This window comes from Leptinotarsa decemlineata, unplaced genomic scaffold (genome assembly GCF_025532065.1).
Source record: "Leptinotarsa decemlineata unplaced genomic scaffold, Ldec_3_MD MMD2_tig00078422_RagTag_RagTag, whole genome shotgun sequence".
Lineage (NCBI taxonomy): Eukaryota > Metazoa > Arthropoda > Insecta > Coleoptera > Chrysomelidae > Leptinotarsa > Leptinotarsa decemlineata.
In genome coordinates this window covers 17696067-17718240 of record NW_027412747.1, presented here as the reverse complement: position 1 = coordinate 17718240, position 22174 = coordinate 17696067, and the positions used below count along the sequence as shown (strand labels likewise).

The 22174-nt window shown below is 35.5% G+C and overlaps 1 protein-coding gene across 3 annotated transcripts in view; it reads left to right on the top strand.

The window, feature by feature from the left end:
• Nucleotides 1-22174, top strand: part of LOC111514900 (ATPase family AAA domain-containing protein 2) — a 37547-nt gene that overhangs the window by 14659 nt on the left and 714 nt on the right. For 2 of the 3 annotated variants that reach the window (XM_074186068.1, XM_074186066.1), the window contains 6 exons: nt 2718-2909; nt 3702-3877; nt 8675-9062; nt 15660-15825; nt 15876-16121; nt 21160-21402. In XM_074186068.1, the coding sequence (XP_074042169.1) occupies nt 2718-2909; nt 3702-3877; nt 8675-9062; nt 15660-15825; nt 15876-16121; nt 21160-21402 (1411 nt within the window). The remainder of the gene's footprint in view (nt 1-2717; nt 2910-3701; nt 3878-8674; nt 9063-15659; nt 15826-15875; nt 16122-21159; nt 21403-22174) is intronic. The other variant, XM_074186067.1, reaches the window with a different exon arrangement.

The following is a 22174-nucleotide window of genomic DNA, read 5'->3' as shown; positions in this document are numbered from 1 at the left end:
ACTTTCTGATGAGGGTAATGTAAAACACCATCCTGTAATATCAGGAAAACTTTTATTCATGTTTTCAAAACAAACATTTCAATTTGAATTTCAAAACTTATCCAATGTGAAGGATGAATTTGATAATTTTTGACAAGTTTGTTAATATCAGGCTCGAATCCTGTTGTGTTGACATTTGAAAAAGGATCCAACACCCAGTCCGGCATTTCCAATTTCAAAATGTCCTGGAATCGTTCTGCGAAATCATTGTGGAGGCTCTCCAAATGTTGGCAGTAACCAAGCAAGTCGTCATTGTTGAAGGATACTGCTGACAAATCAGGGAAACTTCGAAACTCACGTCTCCCGATATTATCCTTGTATAAGAGCAATTTGGCTACAAAAGCAGCAATGATATTTTTTGTTCTAATCAAATTGAAGACGTCACCTTGAAGTTGGAAATTGATATCATAAAATAATTTATACAAGTCTGTCAAGTACGCAATATCATTCTTTGAAGTGATGAGGTTGTCGTGCAATTCTTTGTCTTTGTTTTCCAAGAACTCTATTACGGAGTCAAATAGATTGTAGAATCGAGTCAGACAGTTACCTTTTGATAACCAACGCACTTCTGTGTGGAATAGCAATCGGTAGGAATCTTCATCATTAGCAACACAAAGCTGATTAAATAATCTGTCATTTAAAGAGCTGTTTCGGATTTCATTGACTGCTTTGATGATATATTGCAGTGATTGAGAGAGGCCCTCACTCAAATTTTTCACAACAAAATGTTGCCTATGAATGACGGGACGTACAGAGAGAACATCTGGAATTTCATTTTTCAAGTACGCTTTGAAGCCTCTTTGACGTCCTGTCATAGCCGGAGCATCATCCTTAGCAGCTGATATGATATTCTTCAGTGGAATTTCTTCCTCATCACAAAATTTTTCCAGTATATTATAAATGGTTTCGTCTTTTGTATCCGTCTCTAAATTTCTGGCAAATAGTAGTTCTTAATATATTTTCACATTTTTAATAAACCTAACGTATGACAACAACAATGCTTCATTGGTTGGTAAAGTGGACTCATCTAAATAAATTGAGAATTCAAAAGTCTTCATATGATTGCACAATGACTCTTCAATATTTTCAGCCATCTCATCAATTCGTCGTTGCACGGAACTATTGCTCAAAAGAATTTTTGGATATCTGCCGCTGGAGCATATTAGTTATTACTTCTTTTATTGCCGGTACAATTAAATCCTCTCCAATAGGGTGAGGTTTACCTGTTTGAGCAGTTAGCAAGGAGATATTGTAGGAAGCTCGGAGTCTGTCGTCGTCTTGCTTAGAAGCTGCTGAAAAAAGTTCTGACATAGTTGGCTGAGCTGAGGGTTTCTCTTCCAGTTCTTGAAAATGAATCACAATTTTGTCTTTTTTATCTGAATGCATTTTTTTTAAATGATCTTGTAGCCTTGAAGGTTTCATTGCTTCATTCGAAAATTTTTTCTGTCAAAAAAGGCACATAGACGAAGATGGATTCGTGGGATTTTCAATGAATCCATATTTTATATATTCCGTGCTATACTGCCGTTTCTTCTTTTTTGCTTTCGACATTATTTTGTCTTCAAAAATGCCGAAGTAAAGAATCGAGTATTAAAAACTTCCTAATGACACCACTCACAGTATTCACCACCGCACGTACAGCACTTCACCTAGGTAGTCGCTAACTAAATTCACTTGTTTTCGTGATATCGTCAAATGACATTACTGGCTGGATGGCGTGCGCGTTTTTATTTAAGGCAGCGGGCGGGCCTAGTACTTTCGAGAATGGAGACTAGAAACTTCTCGCATTGACGCTTACCGCCATCTTTTGTACTGTTTGACAACTATCGGACAGAAAATAGTTATTGTCTAGTCCCCTAGATGGCGTTACACGAGAAAACGCACGTTAAGCGTAAAGGAGCGGTGAAGTTTATGTTGAAAGCGAAAAAAGCATTTTTAAATTAGCCATCGCCCCCCTAAACCGCTTCAAAGCCCCCCAATCTTCTCTGTGCCCTTTACTGCCCCCCTATAGGCCTCCAGCGTCTACAAGGGGGCGTTATCGCCCACTTAAAAGACTATACTAGAGTTTCATCACAACACCAAACTGTTATTTCAACACCTCGACACGTGTTTCGATCACCAAGAGATCATCTTCAAGATGGAGAGCAATCAGTTCAATATTCCTTTCGAAGATCGAAACACGTGTCAAAGTGTTAAAATAACGGTTTGGTGTTGGAATTAAACTTCAGTTATATTCGTTACAGCATCAAAGTTTCCAAACAGTGCATCTATTATATTTCACGAAGGAGCAGACTCATCCAGAGTATACTCAAATTCTTTATTGACCAGTTGGGAACAAAATTGTACATAATATGGCAAGTCATAATTTTTACAATAAACATACACCCACAATATATCATATACATAATATTCTTTACAGTTAACAAAAAAATAATTATATATCGACATACACGTATCAAACCCACAATATAGAGACACTATAGAGACATTCAACAGTTACAAGCTGGTGGAACAGAAGTTCAATTCCAAATATTTCGGTCCTCTTGTTTTCAGTATTGTTCAAATATTTTATGAAATTTTTAGAACTTCTATTTCTTTCATAAATCCCGAATCCGTTTAGACCTTGGAAATTCAAATCCATATCAATGAATTACTAATCAGCTCGGCTTTCGAATCAGGTTCATACCAATACTTGGAAACATAAACCATCACCAACATTCATAGCAGAATTAGCAGATATGACGGCCGGATTTTGTGGAGCAGATATACAAGCATTATGTTCAGAAGCCGTATTGTGTTGCCTTCGAAGAAGTTATCCTAAAATTGAATCGAAGGGATTCAGGATGACAATCGACGCAGACTTGTTGAAGGTTCGTATTTTGATTATTTCATTCACTACTCATATATGCAGGTTGAGTTCTTATCTGTCCGCCAAAGTAAACAGATCCCAGGAGAGTGATGATGACATCAGCATCTAGTTGTTTGTTTGTCTATCACATAGATGCCATAGAAATAGGGTTAAGGGGAAAGTTCTCTTTGCCTATGTTGAAAATGTAACAAACCGGATTGGGATAAATTTAGAGGGACACTGAGTGAAACCAACGAAAACGATCAGAGAAACTCTAGGGACTCCAGAGATCCAGGGTACACCGGTTTCTTTGATTTGTTGTAACATTGTACACCCAAATGTTCACAGACGTTGCATTGTGAGTCAAATACTCACAGAAGTTATTTTTTTATTGAATAGATCCATTATTCCAAGTAATAAAGTTGTTTTTTCATTAAATAGATCCATTATTCTAGATAAAATTATATTTTTGTAATAACTGACACCTGCTCAAGTTAGAGAACTTGATTTTTTATTATATAGATCCATTATTCTATATAAAATTTTATTTTTGTAGTAACTGACAACTGTTATAGTTTTTCATTTAACAGTCAACTGAGTTTTCATCAAAATTGAATATACAAAGAAATTAAATCAAAGGAAATTAAATCAACAAAACACAAAAGTAATAATAAATATTTTTCCTCCACAACAATATTTTCAGATTACAAAACAGAAAATAGGGCCTGGATCTGCATTTTGCCCAGTCACAATTGCTAATTTTCTGAGAGAAATTATATTGATGAAGTAATTCATTTCAATATACACATTACAGGTAGAAGAATGTGACTTTCTAGATGCCCGTGCGAATTTGGTTCCATCGTCGACGAAGCAAGGTCAGAAAATGAGAAATTTGACTCGCACTATCAGACCTTTGTTGAAGAGGCAGCAAAACAGAATCATGAAATATATTCAGTTACTCTGGCCTCATTTCTTACAGGAAGGTTTCAGGTATTGGCGATTTTATGGAGTTTTCTCATTATTCATAGCCAAAGGAGTATTTAGGCCCAGTCGTATAATCAAAGTTTGATTACAGACTCAGTTGAACTCCACTTGACTTGAAAATTGGTTTGAGTATTGTTCTCTGATATACAATCGAATTTTAAACTGAGTTCAATAAAAGGTAGGAATTATATATTAACAAATAATCAACCCTGATCATATGAAGAAAAATTATTCATAAAAAAGCAGAATAGCCCTTGAGAAAGGTGAAAAAATTGCATAAAAAATGTAATGGTCGGGCATAACAACAAATTGGATTTCACATCATTCACAAATGATACCACAGCTTCTTCTTGGTTATTAAGAGGATAGGGTTCAATCGTAAACTTTGCAATATTTTCATTTCGAGCTTAAGGCTACGTCGTCATAGATTCCTTCTATCATGAGTGTAATGGTAAATCCCCAAATAGAGAATATTTTCGAATAGTTGCTTTTTTTGTTCGGGGATTCAGCAAGGGTATTGGGAGATATACTTTGGCAAACCTGGCGATAAAAAATCAGAAACTCTTCGTGTATCATCTTCATTCTATAATTTTTTATATCTGCTATATACTTCAGCTGTTGCTTGTCTAACATTCCATATTGAACGATCAACTGTTCTTCCACCAATACCAAAAGAATCATCTGTAGCTAAGTAAAAACTCCAATTGTATAGAATGGTCATTTAAAAATAAATTCACCCCATGATGAGGTGACTTTGCCTACTTCTATGCATTTGCAGGATCTCTAGGATTTCCAAAGACATTAATGACTTTGACTGTCTTCATCATCGGGAAATTCCAATGAATCCATGTTTCGGAATAACTCTAAAACATAATGTGTGTGTGTGTGGCATAATAACTCATATTGCCACACGCTCATCTACCTTGTTCAACTCGAAATCTTTTTTGAAACAAGGTTGAAACTTTCAAAATCGATGTCTGCAACTCAACTCAAATATGAACTCAGTGCATCAGCATCTCCAATCAAATGGTCCTCATATTCTTGCACTCACAGAGAGTCAGTGCTTCAACAAAACTCATCAATTTTCTATATCCCGGCTATGATTTCCACTCCCGATTCTGACGTAACTTTGGAATATTTCTTTCATCAGAATTGATCTGTCCTGTCAACGAGAGGAAATGCTGGAACCCCGAAACTTTGATGTTATGTGGTTCAAAATGATATTACAGATCACCAAATTAATATGCTACGTTTATCGGCCACCTAGCAATAGACAATCTAGGGAACTATTATCTCTACTTGCAAACACCATTGACTTCCTAAAAATCAATCATCCCAGTGCCGAAATTTCCATATTCGGTAACTTCAATGTCCAAAATATAGAATGACTAAAATTTTCAAATATCAATGACGAAGCGAAGCTGAGGCTTTTATGATAAGCAGCGGGCTTACTCAGATCGTGATGGAGAATATGCTAGTCTTCTGAATCTATATCTAACAACCAATCCAGAATTTTACACAGTCACCGTTAGGTCTCCATTGGGATCTTCTGACCACAAATTCATTTCAATGTTGAGTGAATTACCGATAAATGTTGGGGAAAAATCTAAGCCGCGCAAATGTTGGCATTACAGATTAGCTGAATGGGAGGATCTTCAAGACCATTACTCTGGCTACATGTTAGCCAGGAAGTTATTCTATCATCCATGGATGCATATATTCATTTTTCAATGAAACGCCCTTCTTAAGACAAACCTCAGTTCAACAAAAATTGCGAGCAAGCTGTCGCCTCCAAAAATCTCTTGTTGAAAGATTGCTCGCGTTCAGCCTATTCCCAAAAAGGGCAAGAAAAACCAAAAACCCGTCGCTTTGCTATCAGTGATATCAGATATCATGGAGAAAGCTAAAAACCACGATATCCCCAAATATTTGGAAGGCTTCAACATCTTGAGCGATCATCATCAATATGGCTTTCAGAACAGGCGACCTTCTGTCGTATGTCACTCATATTTGGAATAACACAATGGAGAAACATAAAGAGTCGAGAGCTATTGGGCTCGATAATTCTAAGACCTTTACCGTGTGTGGTATGAGGGTTTGCTGGCCAAACTACGATGCTATGGCTTGTCGGATCAATTTTGTGTATGGCTCTTGTGACGATCTCGCTGTATATATGGTTGGATAGATGTTATTTCGAGCGGTCATTTTATAAGTTCAACGAAAGTTAAACTTTATACAGCAGGTCGCACAGATCTTAAATATGGGTGGGACATGTCTCTTGGTTAGGAATAGAAAACATTTTTAATTTTTTTTTTTTTGTAGTTCAATATATATGGCTACATTATGCGTTTACATTGATGCACAATCTAAGAGGACACAAATTCGTTCAGTACATGAGGCATGAGACATTTCACATCAATAAAATAACAGTTTGTTTTTAAAAACTTACACATCTCGCCGTAGACCATACAACTTTCGGAACACAGCAACTCTATACTTTCCGCACTTCTTAGGAATCTCCTATTGAATCTCTATTTAACTGGTTCATCTTTTACTATTTATAGCTACATGGCTATCTAACTGAATCTAGAATCTAATCCAGTTCTGACTCTTGAATTATGGATTCTAATTCACGACTGAATTTATGTTCGATTCGAGTGAATGTTCTAATTTCTGAATCTGTCTGATCTGAACGGTATTTGCCGCTCTCCCTTCCATCAAGGACAAACTCATTTGACATTACTTAAATTCATTCATCAACTTATCAACAAAAATTATATAACAAAACTCTTTCTTCTGAAAGCAACTGTAACTCTTTGATTAATTCGCACCAGCGGCAAATTCCAAGTCTACTTCTTCTTGAAAATTTTAATAAATTGACAAGTGATGTGTTTCTAACCTAAGATCACCACGTTCATTCTCAAATAAAATTTCATGATTATTCCTTATTTAACGCGTATATATTGTAGCTTCCATTTAATTCACATGTCTTGTATATGTATAGTTGTTATTTGTTTTTATCATGATAACAACGTTCATATTTCAATTTTAACTCTGACTCAATTGCGACCAATCTCACTAACATTGTAAGTATTCAGTTATTAACTTAAGTTCTGTATTAATTCAAAGTCTATCATCTTAGCTCCCTGATGATGACAATAACCATTGTCGAAATATTGGAAATATAATGTTATAAGAGTACACTTGCGCTTCGCTGCTATCCCAAATAACTCCAAGGATTTGTTCGTAACTAGTCAGCAAAGACTACTTCTCTCTCTCTCTCTCTCTCTCTCTCTCTCTATATATATATATATATATATATATATATATATATATATATATATATATATATATATATATATGTATATTTTATTTTTCTTATTGTGTAACTTCAAATTGTGTATTCTGTACGACTTGCTACAAATGTGTATACATAATGTGGTCAAATAAAACAATATCAATATCATCAAGAGCGGTACATATCAGAAATACGCGACGGATTGTGGCTGCTCATTGTTTTGAGGTTCAACTCAGTACACCTCGAACTTCACTTTTTAAAAAATATTTCATTTGGAGAACGGCGTTTATGTGGAAAAAACTTCCTGAGAACGTTTTTCCAAATGGATGTATTCTCTAGCGATTCAAATTCAATGTGAATCACTAGTTTCGCACAGGCACCGCTCTAATACCGCCTCAAGAATTTTTCTTTGGTGCTTGTGTTTTGTCTTCAGAAAAAAGAACCACACCCAAACTATGATTATTCAACTGGGCCTAAATATCTTCAATTTATAAAGGGGCCAACAAAAAGTTTTTCTCGTTTAATGGAGCCGGTTAACCAATCGCATTTATCGTACCAACTAACATTAAATCCTCTGTTTTGTCGATTATCTGACGATTTAATTGAAATCAAATTTGGTTGAGGCCTTCCCAGAGTTTCAATAATGTAAAATTTATCATTATAAGATAAAGACTTAAAATTATTTGTCAGCAACCAATCGACTATATCGTCAGATTTTTTCATTTTGTCCAACTTATCCATAATAAATGGAATAAAAAATTACCGAAAAGTGAAAACCTGAAAAAACCTTGAAATTGAAAGAAAACACTTTAAAAACACATCAAAAATATTACCAAAAAGCTCTGCCATAATATAATACTGCCTGTTTTATACACAAATGACAAATATTATCAAGAAACACTGAAACGATTTACCGAAATATTTTTCAGCCCCGGTCCGTCACGGCATCCCGTCCGAATAATTAAATAAAAAACAAACGCAATCATACACTAACGGAAACCAACTGGAGGCTAACCTCCTCTGACGCTATAATTTCTGCAACTGAAATTACAAATCGGGACGTATGTCGCTGGTTGGATCGGTCTCGTGGAGCCTGTGTTTTTTAAAGTGGTCGGAGGCTAGGCTCCCTTGCAACGTTTGGCATTTATTATTTCGGGTTGATGGTTTATTCGTTCATGGGCGGTGCGTTTGAGTTTTCTTGATGCAGGATTCAGTGTGGTATGCACTACGTAGTGAGTGATAGTGTTTTTTCGGGCATATTATGTATTTATATTAAAAATTAATGGTAAAGTAATGATACCCAAGCATTTATAAAAGAAAATGATCATAATTATTTGTCAATATCTTTTAATTTATTGCGATGAATAGACTCAAATTTTATGGGGAGGCTAAGCCTCCCTTGCCTCCTCTGACGAGCCGCCGCTGCTTTCAAGTATGAAGTTATATTATTGAATTTTGTTCAATTATTGTTATTTATACTTCCATAATTCTTTGTATTCATACAGATACATGGTCGGTGAGCGTCGATATTCGGGAAGGATTATTTTGGTCGGAACCAACATGCAGGGCCTGCATACTCACCTAATTCCTGCCATCCTCAAGAATCTCGAACATATGCCTGTCAACATTTATGACACCAGAATCTTCGACGTGAGTTTGCAACTACCTCATTCATTGAATCTTCAACAACTTTCCATCTTCCAGAGAATAAAATCTAATACCATCAATCTGAAGTTGACCTTTCCTGCTATAATATTTTTATCAAGAATCGACGAATGGTGGAATAACATCGATGACTGTGACCAGCATAGCATAGTATCCACTTTGGAAGATATTCATGCTGGTTTGCCAATTTTGACTATTGCTTGTTGCAAATCTGATATACCTGGAAGGGTGAGTTTGTTAGAATGAAGTGATTGTTCAGGCATAAAAAAAGGAGATCTGATCGGCCGTTTTCCTGAATAGTTTTCGTTTTATCCATACACGTTCTTATTTCATTACATAGGCGTCTTCATTTTATATTCATAATATTATGGATGGATGGATGGATGGATGGATGGATGGATGGATGGATGGATGGATGGATGGATGGATGGATGGATGGATGGATGGATGGATGGATGGATGGATGGATGGATGGATGGATGGATGGATGGATGGATGGATGGATGGATGGATGGATGGATGGATGGATGGATGGATGGATGGATGGATGGATGGATGGATGGATGGATGGATGGATGGATGGATGGATGGATGGATGGATGGATGGATGGATGGATGGATGGATGGATGGATGGATGGATGGATGGATGGATGGATGGATGGATGGATGGATGGATGGATGGATGGATGGATGGATGGATGGATGGATGGATGGATGGATGGATGGATGGATGGATGGATGGATGGATGGATGGATGGATGGATGGATGGATGGATGGATGGATGGATGGATGGATGGATGGATGGATGGATGGATGGATGGATGGATGGATGGATGGATGGATGGATGGATGGATGGATGGATGGATGGATGGATGGATGGATGGATGGATGGATGGATGGATGGATGGATGGATGGATGGATGGATGGATGGATGGATGGATGGATGGATGGATGGATGGATGGATGGATGGATGGATGGATGGATGGATGGATGGATGGATGGATGGTGGATGGATGGATGGATGGATGGATGGATGAATGGATGGATGGATGGATGGATGGATGGATGGATAAATAGATAGATAGATAAACATAGTATATTAATAAAATTTTTCAAGCACTGATGTTGTGGCAATATATTCTTCCGTACTGTAAAAACTTTGTTTCATTAGATAGTCCTTGACGCACTTTTTTGAAGCTTGGCAAGGGTAAACTTATGATACTAGATGGCAGAATATTATATAGATTGACATCGAGTGAGTTCTTAGAGGATTTTTGTAAATTGAACCGGTGAGGTCTCAAAATATTAGCTTCACGAGTGTTATACCCATGAAGTTGGGAGTTGGTCGAAAATTCATCTATGTTCTTATGTATTTCCAAAAGTGTATGATATATAAACATAGATGGTACCGTCATAATGCCTAGTCTTCTGAAAAATGGCCTGCATAAATCACGGAAACATTCAAAATAATTCTAATTGCACGCTTTTGAAGCGTAAAAACTTTTCAACATTGAAGGAGTTACCCCAGAGTAGAGTTCCATAGCTGACGTGAGAATGAAAAAATGCATAATAAGCTGAAATAAGAGTCTCTATGTTAACAAAGTTTCTCAATTGTCGAAGTAAAAATAAATATTTCGAGAGCTTCTGGTTTAACACCTCTATATGAGGTGACCAGTTCATAGCATCGTCAAGAGTGATTCCCAGTAAATTAACAGTTTTGCCCACAGAAATATTATTATTAGTGGAGAAAATTATTTTTCGAATTGAACCACGATTCAGCTTGTCTTTCTGCAAGTTCCATAGCTGCGAGCAGATTCTGACATTTGTTGTCAGAGCACAGGATCGATGTGTCATCTGCATAAATGACACATGTGTAAGGTAATAATTCATAGAAGAGATCGTTGATATAAATTATGAATAGAAGAGGCCCCAGCACAGGCCCTTGAGGAACTCCGAGCTCAATCGGCTGTAGATCAGATGTTCTGTTATTGCCTAGATCAACGAGGTGTTTTCTATTCATTTAATATGATGAAAAAAGTGGTAGTACCCCTCTGATCAAGGTGTCATTCGATTCGGAAAAACGTGTAGATGATTTCTGAAAAAAATCAAGTACGCTTGCAAAAATTGGAGAAGTTATGAACAATAAACTGAAAAGAAAATAGGTCTGGTTGTTTGCAAATATCTCAAAAACTATTCGACATTTTTTGAATCTACAAAAATATTCAAAAAGAGGAAGAAATGATCTTTTGATATTATATAGTATTATTTCTCATTTTTGAGAGTAAATCTGGACCTTCATATCCTGAAATTTTCTCAAAACTCCACTTTAGTACAAAATATCATCGAAATCATCGGTTTGCCATCAACCATATCACTCTTCTCATTCGAGAATTCATCTGAGGATAGAATTACTTCTTGAAACAAAAAATCCAGCATCTCTCTTATTCATTCTTTCCATTACTATGCGGAGAGAAATACAGAAATAACGAATTGAATAAACCTTCTTACTATGTTTTTAAACTCGACTAAAAATATATTTGGAATCTGTTTTTCCATTTACCAGCTGTCGTCCCCTTATGAAAACCCTAAAATAATCGAGCTGAGGATCATCGAGGTCTTGCCTTTTAACGTAAGATTCTTAGTACTATCTCATATGTTCCGCTCATTCATACTTACTTCAGGTAACCGCTGCCAAAACTTACCGTTAGTACCGGTTAGCAATCGGACCATACCCTAAATTGACAAAAATCATTCAGATTTGCAATTAAATGTAGTTATATAATCATGTAACAAAGAAGGGTCATGAGATAGCAAACTTATTTTCAAAATTTTTCAATAGCATCGTTTCGCCCAAACCAAATTGATTTATGCTTTTCATAGTGGGAAACGATTTGCGACGAATCTTCCAAATCGAAGACGTTGCACAGGTGCCTGATGGTTTTACTTCAACTATTTGCACGGCAAAAGGTGGGTTAGTTGTTGTTTTTCCGTTGGGTATTTGTCCAGTCATTTTAGGTCGATTTAGGCCTGTATTTCGGAAAGTTGTCATATCCAACTGTAAATTTGTATAAACTTTGTATTGTGGCATCATAAAAGTATTCTCAAAATTCACATATGATTCGACGGCCGCAACTTCAAAATCAATATTGTAGAGAATTAAATTCTCTACAACTTTTGTTCCAAACATTTTTTCATACGTTGGATGGTTTTTGAGATAGAGGGCAGCGCGAGCGCAGATTAAATATTATTTAAAATCAAATGGTTGTCCCGATCGAAATCAGCTCATTAAAGGTTTATAAATTATTACTCAATAAATAATTATGAATAATTTTCATTTTTTATCAACAAATACATTATATGAATTGAAGGGGTTATATTTTTGGGAGTGATTAATTTTTGGGAAAGAAAGTTTTTGGCTTTCTACCACTCCATCTTGATACAAAAAAAATGAAGGAAGTAATCAATTTGAAAACATATAAACATTGAATTACACGAAAGAAAAAAATTCTTTCGAAACAAATACTTCTATATGAACACTGAATTATACAGAAGATACTTTTCTCTACTCAGTTTGTTTTTCAAACATTCGTTGTGGAATAAAATCAGATATCATTCACATGAGTTCTACTTTAAATGAATGGTAACAAATTGCACTTACATGGAACACTGTCATCCTCACTGGTATACATCGATTTTTCGCAGTAAGACACTTGCCCTAAGGCTCTTCAGTACCAAATTAGATAACATTATAGAAAATACAAATGTATCAAGATGGAGTACTAGAAAGCCAAAAACATTCTTTCCCAAATACACTATATTTAAATATTTTTTTTCATTAATGAACCGATATATGAATTCAATAATGCAATTTATTCCTGTATTTTAAAAAGTCATCAAGAGATATAGTTTGATTACATTTTAATTGTATTCTCTTTTACGGTAATTGCATTCTAAGTAGAAAATAATTTAGTAAATCTTTGTTTAAAATTTCTAAACTCTGAAATTCTTTTATAACTTTGAAATTTATACCTGGCAGCCTCTTCTCTTGAACAAGAAATTTTCTTTGAAAAAGTTGGCAAAGCAAACGTGAAAACCGAAATATACTCCTCTATGAGTTACGACAAATATTCAAGTTCTAAAAAACACATTTTGTTCCTTCACGCTTTAAGCGGCTGTGATACGACTTCTGCGCTCTTTAAAAAAGAAAAAAAACGTTTTTAAGAACATTCGAGAAACTATCTGATTTGGATGAACTTGCCGCAGCATTTGAAGAAGAGAACTGTCCGGTTCAAAGATTATTCGATAGTGGATTGCAAACTTTATTAGCTATTCATAATGCTCCAAAGTCTGTAGATACTATCGATCATCTTCGTTATGCATAATATGTCAAGCTTACAAAGCTCAATAAACTTGTGCAGTTACAAATATCCCACCAACAAGTGGAGCAGCTCATCAACATTTCAATCGTGTTTATTACCAAGTTCAAACTTGGTTAGGACATGATTTGCAACCCCAGGAATGGGGTTGAACAATGCGTAACGGATTGCTAGAGCCTATCATGACTATTTTACCACCTGCTCAAGATGAGTTACTCAATACGATATTCTGTAACTGCAAAAGTGGTTGTGGTTCAAGATGTGGATGCAGGAAAGCGTGATTGCAATGCTCTTTAGCTTGTAGCCAGTGTAATGGGCAAGCTTGTCTCAATGCTGTGCCTTATGAGACTGATGTTAACAAAGATAGGTCCTTTGATCCAGAAATCATGGAAGAATTGAAAATGAATTTCGTTGAAGATGACAATGAAGATGATAACGCCCTTGAATGTTTACAGCTGCGAGAAGACGACGACGATGAAGAAGAAAATTGAAATTAAAACTCATTATTCTTTCAATTTGATGATTAACTGAAGTAAATTTTATTGAAACAACGATAAAAATAAAATAAAACAACAATAAAAATTAATTGGTGCTCCGGGGCGACTTCATTGATTCCAGTGGCGCATTTGCTTTTTCAGCTGCAGGAAAACCCGGAAAAACCTGCAGCACCACATCATCTGAAGATCTTGATCTAACAATGTCCTCTCTCTTATAAAACAAAATGTAGGGTGTCCCCAGAGGCTCCAATAAATTCAATGCATCGCCAGAACACTTCGTGACACGACTATCGTCAAACTGAAACCAGTCCGTGTCTTCTTTGACCAAGGCGTAATAATGAACAGATTCAACGCCAGAACCACAGTGAACAATGACTGCGTCAATATTATAATAGTGGTCTGCTGGGTTGAAATGTTCATCTATTTCGAACCTTCCAAAGAGTTTCTTGCTTCCGTTAGAGGTTGAGTCTTGTTTAAAAATCATCAGTGTTATTATTAGATCGACTGGAGCCTCAGCTATACTTGTTTCCTTATAACAGTCAGTTAGTTTGGCGCATGTTTGACAATACAGTCGATCATCACCTGTTGAAAATTCCATTTTCAGATGATTTAACAATAAGCTTTGCACGGACTGATTATTAGTGGTATTAGGAAAAGCTACATGAAGTTCCAGAAATTCACATAAGTTTTCGGTACTTCTTGAACATTTGCCACAAAGTAAACAAGTGAGGATTTTTGCAGCAAATAATTTACAATTCTTCCAATTATTTTATCTATTTTTTTAATTTTGACATTCACAAATGTATCAAATGAGATTTTTGAATAAAAATATTTAAAATTTTTATTTCTTTTTTATTTATTTTTATTTATTGAAGAATAATGACTATAGATTTGATTTGAATTATAATGCAACATCTATTTTCTCCTCTACAAATTTATAACTCCACAGGCAGGTAAGTGTTATTGAATAAATTGATACTCAATTGAAAATAAATAATTAATGAAAAAATATTCAAATATAATGATTTTGTTGATAAAAAATGAAAATTATTAATGATTATTTATCAAGTAATAATTTATAAACTCTAAATGAGCTGATTTCGAGCAGGACAACCACTTGATTTCAAATAATATTTAATCTGCGCTCGCGCTGCCCTCTATCTCAAAAACGATTCAATGTATGAAAAAATATTTGTGACAAAAGTTGTGTAGAATTTAATTTACTACAATATTGATAATGACTACTATTAGCATAAAACTCATTGGAAACGAGATATTAGTAAAAAACTTGCAAAAAGTCGTTTTTTTTTTACTTTTGACCCCCAATTTTTGAAGTTGCGGCTGTCGGCTGCGGCTGTCGAATCATATGTGAATTTTGAGAACACTCTTATGATGCTAAAAAACAAAGTTTATACGAATTTACAGCTGGGTATGTCCACTTTTCTAGGCAAACCCCCCAAAATGACTGACCTATATCTGCCACACGTACCTACAAAGTCGTAGATCTACATGAGAGGCGAGGGGTGAGGTGTTTTCACTTGAACCTGGAGCATGTTCAAAATCGATTTTTAAAACTCGTTCCTCTGAAACAAGGTATTTGAATTATTGAAAACGATGAGATTTTGCAAATTATACGAGACCTCCAAATTATATCCTTGGAACATAGGCGTAACATATCAGACATTTCATTTTTAAAATAAATAATAACGAACGAAATAAATCGTCCATCGTTATTATAAATAATTTGCTTAAATGTTCCGAAGAGAACAATAAGAGCACATGAATTATTCATTATTCTACGATATTTTTAATACATCTTTGCTCACAGCCAAAAAATATTGAAAACTCCCTTTTGCAATAAAGATTACTCAGTTAGTCGTTAGATTCAGTTTCAATTCCTATCGACACCACTAACACTAATGATACAATTTATACTATATTTTGCAGTTACACAATTTCTTCTATAACAACAGCACCATACTCATCAGGATAGAAGATCCTAACGAAGAAGAGCGTGAAAACTTTCTTGCCCCTCTGTTTTTCGATGAAAAATCATTGAGCTTGTACACGATATGGCAGGAGAGCAGGAAAGCAGAAAATAAAATTATAAAGTGTATATTTTTGTGAATCACACACGCCCAATCTAAAGATATAATTTCACAGATGAACCCCCAGAACCTTGCAAGGCAATTACCCGCAAGAGAAAGAGGAAAGAAAAAGTGAAGACCTTGGACAACATGGGACTGGGAGATATATCAAAATCGATAGAGGCGCTCGATCAAGCCAAGAGGAAACGGGAACAGTCCAATCACGACCTCGTGAAGAAAATCAAGCTCTGCGAAAGCAAGTTCGGAACATACAAATCGAACAGCATCAGCAGCCTCTATGATTTGCACAGGCAGATGAAGCGTAAATAAATTGTATTTTCAATCATTTCAGGATCTGAAAGAACCCCGCAGTTACAAAGTCTGTTCAAATAAATATAATGAATCGAAGAGGTTTTTGTATTAAAGTGTATAATTTTCAAAATTCTTGCAAAGCGCTTTCGACTTTCGTCATCATCAGTGCTCACTTGTCAGGCAACAGGAAGTATCAAATTAAGTACATTGCACATTTGTAATATTTGACTTATATAAAACAAAATAGGCTTATAGCCAAGAAAATACATTTTTGGATTGCGGCCATATCCACCCAAAAATGTATTTTCTTGACTATAAGCCTATTTTGTTTTATATAAGTCAAATATTACTTAATTTTATACTTCCTGTTGCCTGACAAGTGAGCACTGATGATGACGAAGGTCGAAAGCGCTTTGCAAGAATTTTAAAAATTATACACTTCCATACAAAAACCTCTTCGATTCATTCATTCAAATAAGTGTATTCAGGTTTTCCAAATCTTTTTTTTTAAATAAATATAGTTTAAAAAAAACCTAAAAACAAGCTTTTGAAGAACATCGAACTGAAATGTTAAAAAAAATTATATTAGCTTGAAACAATAACGATCAAAAAATAATAATATTGTTGTGGAAAAATCTTGGGCGCTAGATATACAAAAAATATAGCACAAAGCGCCCGTGCTTTGTTCACAATAATACTAGTATTTTTCAAGCATTTTTCAATATTTTTAACTTTTTAAATCAATTTTCTTCAAAAGTGTGTTTTTAATTTTTTTTGACTATATTTATTTTTAACTTTTTAGTTCGATGTTCTTCAAAAGCGTGCTTTTCAGTTTTCTAAACTATATTTATTCATTTTGATTTTCTTTTGAATAGCCTATCAAGGAGGATACGTACAGCGCCATCTGCCCGCGAATAGATCAAGAAATATTGAGGTTATGTGCAGCACCATCTGCCCGCGAATAGATCAAGCAATAATGCCGATAATTCTGTCAATACAGATTTCGAGCTTGAAAGTTACGAACAAACAAACATACATACAAATAAACATACATACATACATACAGGTGAAGCTAATATAAAGTGTGTTATCAAAATAAGGTTAATTTTCATTTTTCTCAAAACATATTCATTTATTCATCAATTTATATTTTGTCCCCTTCAAAATAGTCCCCCTCGGATAAAATACACCTGCGCCAGCATGTTTTCCAATCTTTGGAGCAGTTCTGATTTGCACTTTTCATAATCTCCGTAAGCTCCTTCAGCGATTCGGTATTTATTTCTCCAAAACAGTGAGCAAAACCTTCACATTTGATCGAACTTGGCGAGCTTATGTAGGTCTTGGCTCTCCTGGGCTCTTCCATTGGAACGGTTGAACTCTGGTTTCGATGTCATAATCATACACCCATAATTCGTCACCAGTTATTACCCTCCCAAGCAAATCTGGATCGCCGTTGGCGTCTTTGAACAATTCCTGAGCGATGCTCATGCGACGGTTTTTTGGTCAACATTCAGCAATTTTGGAGCAAACTTCGCTGCCACCAGCTCCATGCCCCAATTTTCAGAAAAAGTTCCATGACATGAGCCAACCGATATGCCGATATTCTCAGCAACTTCTCTACTAGTGATTGGACGATTCTCCATAACAATCTTCCCCACTTCCTCAACATTTTCTTCAATTGTTGACGTGCTGGGGCGCCCAGGACGAGCGTCGTTATTCACATCTCCTCGACCTCCTGTGAATAGTTTGTACCACTTGTAAACATGTCTGTCTCACGGTACAATCAACGTATGCCACTGACAATATTTCAAGTGTTTTTGAGCACTCAATTCCATTTTTTTTCACGAAACTTGATAGTATTTCTTCAATACACTTTTTTCAATAACAGAAAATCGCCGAACACGAACTTTCATGCGTCTCGCCAATAAACCGAACATTTTCAAAAAGCTAAAACTCTGAACATGTTCGTGACGATTGTACCAACTTATAAAAACTAAATCGTTAATCGAATGTACAGAACCGACTAAATTTGAACATTCACCTTATTTTTCGAGGGACCTCGTATATCACCACAGTTAATTTCATAACTCATCCATAGAGATGAACATGGCAGACAATATACGTCCGCACTGTACAATGGTTCATTTAGATAAAGTGATAAACAAAAATATCATGCATTTCTCTTCTCATTCATATTTTTTATATCAAGCACAGATGATTATATTTTACATAGATCATTCTTGACCCCCAAATATGAGCTGCAGTCCTCGTGGTTTTGGTCCCTTCCAGTGTACGACCTCTTTTATGCACGTGCAGTTGTGCGGTTTGCAGTCCAACGGCATAAAACGCTCAAAAATTATCTATATAGAAGCAAGTCCCTCCTTTTATGCAGTTGCGGTCAAGAAATTTGCGGTTGGATGTGGCAAACGTGCGGCTGTCCGTCTAATCATGCCGTCGAAAATATAGATTTGGACCGCAGAAATTCATGTACCCAGATGGAGGTTTTTATGCAGACGTTCAACGTTTTTGTTGGCGCCATTCGCTCTGTTGCCATCCCCTGAGTCCAAGTGACTAGTTTTCAAAATAAGTTCGAATGGGGCAGACCAGTTCATTGAGGATATCAGATGTCGGACGGCTATTTGGGATGTATCTATCGTCCGAAGATTATAAAGATAGGAATATCAAAAAGAATCTGTGAATAGTTGACGTCTGATAGTTTCTCTTATTTTAATAGCAAGCTCATCGAAATATTGAATAAACATTCTAAAATAGTTGAATAATTTTTATCGATCCTCTCCTATCCGTATGTACAAGTTTCGGAAGGCCCCATCGATAGATCATGTTCTATCAGTGGAGGGACAGCCCACCGTCTTTGCCTTCTTTGCGTTTTGCGATATATTAAAAACTAATATAACACGCACGGATCCATTCTATTTCTCTTGTCTGACAATACTGTACTAATAGATCTACCAGCCGTCTAAACCGTTGCAACTTGCATAAAAAGGTAGCGACCGCACCACAGTGAAACGCCGAACGTTGTGCCGTTTAACTGCAAACCCCAGAACTGCACGTGCATAAGAGGCCTAAGAGCTTCATGGAGCAAGAGCCGAATCGATCCCTCTATAGCAGGGGAGCCCACGAGCGTCATTGAGACATATCAGATTGCAAAGTTTAGATGATAAGAAGAAAAAAATGTTATATAATATATACCTTTTCATCGGTGGGGGAAGCGGCTACAGATGTTTAAATATGTAAAAAAATACTGTTGCATGCTGCGCATCAAATATTGATAGCATCAATGTCCTACGTTTTTTTTAATAATGTTGGTATGTTAATCTGATCGTTTGCATGATGTGGGTGGTTGTACGTACGAGTTAACAGTGAAAATAAAAAAAAATCAATCGAGCGCGTCAGATTTTCTAAGGGGGTGTTAAGTGCAACAAAAAAAAGCACTCATTCAATAATCTGACGATTTCGATCTGACCCGAGCTCGCGGTCATTATTATAATGTGTCAGATTGAGATATATATGGTTCATCTCAATGTTTTAGACGTGCTGTCTCATAATCTGACGATTATCTAGAGGAATTCTCCTAATCTGACAAAAACAATATTTTTTTTTCATTTCTTTCAATTCATTGAACTTAATCAATTGAAAAGCTCAGGAAATAGCATGCAAATAAATGAGTGTATGTTTTTTAAGTGGTCAAAAAAATTTAATTTTCCATAATCAGTATATTAATTAATGAAGAAGAGAGAAATGAAACTTTCTATGTTTTTTACCACTTTCATTTGTGACTAATGTTACTACAGTTTCGTCCTATAAGGACATTTTCAAACTCCTACAATAGTATAGTATAGTATAGTATAGTATAGTATAGTATAGTATAGTATAGTATAGTATAGTATAGTATAGTATAGTATAGTATAGTATAGTATAGTATAGTATAGTATAGTATAGTATAGTATAGTATAGTATAGTATAGTATAGTATAGTATAGTATAGTATAGTATAGTATAGGACGAAACTGCAGTAACGTTAGTTACAAATAAAAGTGGTAAAAACATAGAAAGTTTAATTTCTCTCTTCTTTATTATGATTTCCTACCACGTAGTAACAGCTACAACCATCAATTAATTGATTAATTAATCATCATCTTCATCTTCATCAAGAACGAGTCTCTGTGCTCAGCTGTAATGGCGTCATGGAAACAGAATTCAGAGTGGGGAAGAAGTGAGAGAGTAATAGATAGAGTAATAGAAGTGAATGAAGAATAGAGGAATAAAAACTCGGAGAGGGAAAGATAGGTATCACACAACTGCACGCATTAAACTTTATCGACGAATTTTTGTTATTTCGGCTTGCGGAAATCGTCAGATTATATATTTTTCGTTATCCTTGAATTATTTCCTTCAAAATAAAAAAATAATCAACTACGCTCGAGAATGTCGAATTGACGTTATTTTTTTACAACTTTGCTGCCCTCCCCTTTCTTTACGTCACTCTCAAATTGTCAGATTACTGGAATATACACTTTTTAGCAGGTAATTAACTCACCTTACCTTAATCTGATGCGCTCGAGAATTTCTGATGATCAATTTTTTTTACTAATCTGATCCTTTATCCCTCACAGGCGGCTCATATTTGGTGGAGGTACTTAACCGGGTACAAGGTATCCCCCTGTATATCAATCTGCCGCGCTTTAGTAAATCCCGAAATCCCCGCTTGGGCTCCCCTATTACTACGAAACCCTTCATCACTTTGAAGGATCGATTGCAGCTCGAGAAATGGTTCTGATGCAGATTCTGTAGAACATGTTCTTCCGTACGAATCAGTAGGCAGTTATCCTGAAAATCTTGGGAAGTAAATTGATTTAGATAATTTAGGAAATACTTGCTGCATGAATAGCATTTTACAAAAGTTGTTCATGACGCTACTGAAATCAATCAAGTCGGCCCGGAGCTCCAATTGATCTTTGTTGTTTCATAATTTCATTATTTGTATTACTTTATTAATAAAAAATCTTGAATTTCACATTCCTGTCACAGGTGAAAAGGGAGATGAAGGAAATCTCACTCCCGGCGACAGTATGACGTCTGTGGCTTCGTCGAAGAATAAGCAGTACTTCACTAGGGTACTGTCTGACCTGCTGAATCATCGAAATATCATTGTTAACAGAGACTCATCAAGCTCCAGCACCAATATTTTGGAAAACGTTTTGTGCGACAAGTTGATCAAAATCGAACCAAGGAGAGTTACTACTGCTTCGTCTTATCGTCAAAAGTTTGAAGGTGAGCTGACATGATGCTTTGATCATGAAAGTTTAATTTTGTTGTCCATTATTCTTGAATGTCTACTCAAAAGTACTGAGAGAGTATTTTACGTTGTAAGTCCAGTAGTTTTACAACATTTTTCATTCACTGAAGTTGGTAGAAAAATCAATTTTCAAGTGAAAGCGTTCAAACTGTGTCAATAAACATAGGTCCAGATGAAATGAAAATCACTAATCTTAGTTAGGCTGTATAGTATACGTTTCTACACTGCAAGGGTAGTGAGCAAATTTTGCCACAATATTTATCTGGATCTCAATCCTATTGAGCATGTATGGGCAAAAACCCAAGAGACATTTTTTGTTTGAAATAAAACAGGCTATCGGAAATAAATTTTTGAATGTTAAACAAATAATAAGATAAAAAGTTACATTGGAAATAAATTTTAGGGGTTGCGTTTTCCACCCCTTTCAACCATGGGGTAAACCAAATAAATTCTTGTCTAAGTGTCTTTTTGGTAGCACAAAACGTCAGGTTAATTTCAATATTGTAACTTTTTCAGTTCTTGTGAAAAAAATTGTTATACAAATTTTATGTACTCCCTTTAAGGGGCTGTATCCAATGAAGTTTCTTTATATGGAAGATCCTATCTTTTTTTTGATGAGGAATCACCTCCTTAAATGTTTTACACTTATTCAGTTACAACCTGTATAAGACCTGAGAGAATAGATTTTTTTCAAGCTACAATTCATTCCTCAAACTTTTTTTCACCAAACAAAAAATATTTTCAAAT